Raw genomic sequence first — 2807 nt, 5'->3', positions numbered from 1 at the left:
GACCTGGTCAGTCTCAAACACAGCCCCAGTTCTCCCCTCCAGCCTGCTCCTGGGGCTGCTGCCACATTCCTGACAAGGTGCCAAAGGCCACACCTGCACTGGCACGAGCACAGGCCCATCACTCCATCCAGCACCATCCCTCATTTTCCTCCCATTGCTCCCAAACCTCCCCCACGTCTGTGCCAGGGCCAGTGCCAGCCCTGAGCCCGTCACCCAACCCTGCAGCATCCAAACCTGCAATCCAGGAAGTTTTTCCACTGGAGTCTGCTGCACTTTTCCCCTTCAGTGCTATTTTCAGGAAGCAACAAATGCAACTGCAAGGGACCAAAAAGGTGATTTAAGGAATGTTTTACTCTCACACTCCTCGCTCTACCCCTCACAACCACCCGAGCATAAAACAGACGTTCAGGAATTAGTGTTCAGTAGCTGCCATTGGAATTTTAAGGGATATCAACAAAGCTTTGATAAATCCTTGGGGAATTCCACAACACAGGTTTTCCTTCCCCAGCTGTGTCAGCGTCCAGCACAATTCCCTGTTCCTGTTTGGTCCCCAGGAGCTGCAAGAGGAATGTCAGTGGTCGGCTTCACCTCCTCGGCGTTGCCTCATTAGTTCAGGAGACAATTAATTCAAAAAGAATAAATCTGGTCAGTGGCAGAAGATCAGCACAGGGAAGCATCAGCTTTGCCACAAGCTATTCCTGCTCCTCTATCCTGGTCCCTGATCAGTACCTACTCAGCTAAACCACAGCAGCACAGTTTGGAGGGACAGAAGTTTTCAGCCTCGTGTGAGTGAAGACAGAAGCATCCACTGGGAAGAAATCCTGAAGTTTAAAATCCTGTTCCTCACTTCTTTGACTAATGAACCTCTTAAAATCCACTCTGGATTGTGCAGGAAAGCTCCTTGGTCCTGCTTGGAAATTGATCCCTCCTAGACATCTACAAAAGGCATTTATCAGTTATTCCAACTGATTTAATTAATTACTAAGGAAAAGAGAATACAAATAAACTGGAAAAAAAACTGGCTCAAGTTTTCCTCAGGAATAAAGTGGGAGCTCACCAGCAAGGATTTCACACAGGCAGAGTGTGTGACATAAAATATATATGTGCATATATATATATATATAATAAATAAATATATATATATATTGATACACACATATATAAAAATATGTATTATACATATTTATATCACTAGCTACCTCACAAATATCTGCCATATATATATATCCACAAATATTTTTATATCACAAACTCTACCTATAAACCCCCACATATCCCCCCATTTTTAGGAATGCAACAGTTTTAGGGATCCTAAAATCAAACACATGCAGTGCTCTACAAAGGAAAATAAAGCACAATTTTATCCCATCAATTCCAAGATGTTTTCCTGCAAAATCCTGTGGCTTATCCATGAGGTGCACTCAGAATTGTCAGGATCATGGAATCCATTTGGAATTTTACTGTCTCTGCAGTATCCAGTGAGATGAGTTTTTCCAAAATTATTCCTCCCAGACGGAGCGCATCTCCTCAAGGTCCTTCTCACTTTCTGCATCCTGGAAATGCAAAAGGGGAAAAGATAAATGTGCAGCTCAACTGAAACAAATAAGAAGCATCATTTCCCTTCTTTTTCTCCAACCCCAGATCAGTCTTTAAGCATATAATGGAATCCTGGAACAGTTTGGGGAAGGGACATTAAAGCTCATCCAGTCCCTGCCATGGGACACCTTCCACTGTCCCAGGCTGCTCCAAGCCCCATCCAACCCAACCTTGGACACTTCCAGGGGCAGCCACAGCTGCTCTGGGCACCCTGTGCCAGGGCCTGCCCACCCTCCCAGGGAGGAATTTCCTCCTCATACCTGATCCAAGCACAATCTCTTTCAGTTTGAAGCCATTCCCCCTTTTCCTGTCATTCCAGACCCTTCTAAATTGTCTCTCTCCATCTTTCCTGTCACTGCAACAATCCCAATTCTCTCAGCCTTCCCTCACGGCAGAGGTGCTGCCTCCCTCCAGCCAACCTGTCCCTGCTCTGGATTTGCTCCATGTCCTCCCCCGAGCTGGATGCTGGGATCTCACCGGAGCAGAGGGGCGGAGTCCCTGTCTGCCCTCTGCCCATGCCAGGGTCCCTGCTGAGTGTTACCTCTTTGGTGCTCGCTGGCAGCTCCGAGGCGAGGTTCATCCACAGCACCGCCGCCGAGGTGTTCCCGAGGTCCCTGTAGCACTGGGAAGGGAAAAGGGAACGGGAGAAGGGTGCAAGGGGAAAAATCAGGCAGCAAATGTACCTGGGCAACTGCTAAATGAGCTGTTTCTGCCTCTCAACCCTTGGCACCGGCATTCCCTGCAGCATCCCTCATTCACAGGGCCTCAGAGGCACCACCAGATCTCGGAATATCAAATATATTTGACTCCCTTTCATTTCGGGCAAGGAGATTGGGTTTTGCTTGGAGATTTCAAGGTGTCCCCGTGGCTTTCACCCTTTTCAAAGCTCTGTTTTGATTTCCAGTTGCTATTTCCCCTCTTCCTCACACCACTGTCTCCAGAAAACCTCTCTCCTGGGAGCACATTGTTCCCCAGGCTGTTAAAAATGTAATATAATATTTACAGGAGTCTCAGGGTCCTGGAATAGGTCTGAAATATTCTCCATGTGACCAGCAGCAGGAAACAGAAAGATTTTGGGTGCCCAGAGAGTCTTGGAGGTATTTGGAGACCATGAAATACACCCAGGAAAAGGAAGTGAGTGCTAAAAACCCCTCAGCAAGAGGGCTCAAGACTCCCCACCTGCACAGGGAACGAGCAATACTTTATCATTT

General features: G+C 47.3%; 1 protein-coding gene across 1 annotated transcript in view; it reads right to left on the bottom strand.

Annotated features, from left to right (window-relative positions):
* Positions 1 to 332: 332 nt before the first annotated feature.
* The window catches only part of RMDN3 (regulator of microtubule dynamics 3), a 19793-nt gene continuing 17318 nt past the window's right edge, over positions 333 to 2807 (bottom strand). Inside the window, exons 11-12 of the mRNA XM_008632536.2 lie at positions 2138 to 2218; positions 333 to 1553 (exon numbers count right to left, since the gene is read on the bottom strand). Of these exons, the coding sequence (XP_008630758.1) occupies positions 1500 to 1553; positions 2138 to 2218 (135 nt within the window). The 3' untranslated portion in view covers positions 333 to 1499. The remainder of the gene's footprint in view (positions 1554 to 2137; positions 2219 to 2807) is intronic.

This window comes from Corvus brachyrhynchos, unplaced genomic scaffold (assembly GCF_000691975.1).
Source record: "Corvus brachyrhynchos isolate BGI_N302 unplaced genomic scaffold, ASM69197v1 scaffold624, whole genome shotgun sequence".
NCBI lineage: Eukaryota > Metazoa > Chordata > Aves > Passeriformes > Corvidae > Corvus > Corvus brachyrhynchos.
This window is presented reverse-complemented; position numbering and strand designations above follow the sequence as displayed.